The sequence below is a fragment of the Olea europaea genome, chromosome 15 (assembly GCF_002742605.1).
Source record: "Olea europaea var. sylvestris chromosome 15, O_europaea_v1, whole genome shotgun sequence".
Lineage (NCBI taxonomy): Eukaryota > Viridiplantae > Streptophyta > Magnoliopsida > Lamiales > Oleaceae > Olea > Olea europaea.
In genome coordinates this window covers 9,327,301-9,328,727 of record NC_036251.1, presented here as the reverse complement: position 1 = coordinate 9,328,727, position 1,427 = coordinate 9,327,301, and the positions used below count along the sequence as shown (strand labels likewise).

Sequence of the window (1,427 nt, the reverse complement as noted above, 5' to 3'; positions counted from 1 at the left end):
GAACATATTCAATATTATTTTGACGGAAAGAAAGCATCATATAAAATGTACAAGATACCACTAAATTCACAATTTGTCATCTTAAGCACGTACAAAACCGTTCCATTGTGAAATCGAGGAGGTTATTGAAACTTAAAAGCAAATAAACACACTATTCCATAATAATTCAGCAAGGTATTCTAGTGTTCACAAACTGATTCTTACCCAAATTAATTATGGTTTAAAATTTTGGTGTAGTCATATATAGATTCATCCCTTTCAATTCTTGAACCAAAGAAAGTCATTTTTTGGATCGAATCTCACAGAAACATACAATGACGGTAATCATTTTCTGAAATGAAAGCATAATTAAAGAAATCGAAAATGAAGGAAAAAAAGGAGATGCAAATGATGCGATTAGCCGAAGCAAGTGTTTGACACTTTCTCCTTAAGATGAATTTGCCCCGTATCGGTGCAACAGTTCTCCGGCAATCATCTCCCAAGATGCAACGACCACATCAAGCCATAGGAGCACTCCAAATGGCTTCGACCAGTGAACTCGAATGGAGTTCTCTCTCTATTATGATCATGATTTTGATGTAAAATGAAATCACTTCTATAAAATGTTTTATGCAACATGACATGAAAGAATAATTTATATGATGTTCAAAATAAATATCCAAATGGTCCTATATTTAGGAGTTGAAGGGTGGTAGGTAAAGGGACACACCCCAAATTTTAATTTTCTTCAAATAGGACTGAATTTCTCATTTATATGCAAATTGGTCCTCAAGTTCCTTGGTAAGTTCAAACTAGCAACGCAACTTCCATTTCGACTCCAAGACAGATACTGAGCTCAATTCCAACCCCAACTCTTGCTTCAGCATTAAACCATGATAACTCTCCATCTTCACCTTCCGAATACTCCATTCCTAGATATAGGTTGCAATAATCTTCTTCCGGTTTGTAATTTTGGTAATGTTCTGCCTGCAGAATGAATTAAGGACAAATAGCATGATGCATAATGCAAAATAAAAAGGGAAACTCTTGAACGATGTAAACTGATCCGATGTGAACTTGCATCAGATTAATGTTACATGTTGCATTGGAGTAGAAAATGCGATTTCTTGGAATAGAAAAAGGAAAAAATTATCAATAAAATGTTTTGTTTGAAAAACTTATAGATACCATTGGCCCCGTATCTACATAGTTGTATCAATGGAAAGTGGAAAAGAAAAGCTAAGCATACTGGGCATATCAAGCTCCAAATTCAAAAGAAAATGAGTTAACATAATGCTCGACAGGACAATTTATTTATTTATAGAAATATTCATTCTCCGATGCTCTATAAACAATTGTATATTTAGCTCAAGTTCTCGAACATGCAATAAATCGAAGATTAGCACATAAAAGAAGCCTTTCATACAAGTGAATGAATCAATTCACAC

General features: G+C 34.0%; 1 protein-coding gene across 1 annotated transcript in view; it reads right to left on the bottom strand.

The window, feature by feature from the left end:
- Positions 1-786: 786 nt before the first annotated feature.
- The window catches only part of LOC111411193, a 17,324-nt gene continuing 16,683 nt past the window's right edge, over positions 787-1,427 (bottom strand). Inside the window, exon 4 of the mRNA XM_023041748.1 lies at positions 787-966. Coding sequence (XP_022897516.1) covers positions 787-966 — 180 coding nt within the window. The remainder of the gene's footprint in view (positions 967-1,427) is intronic.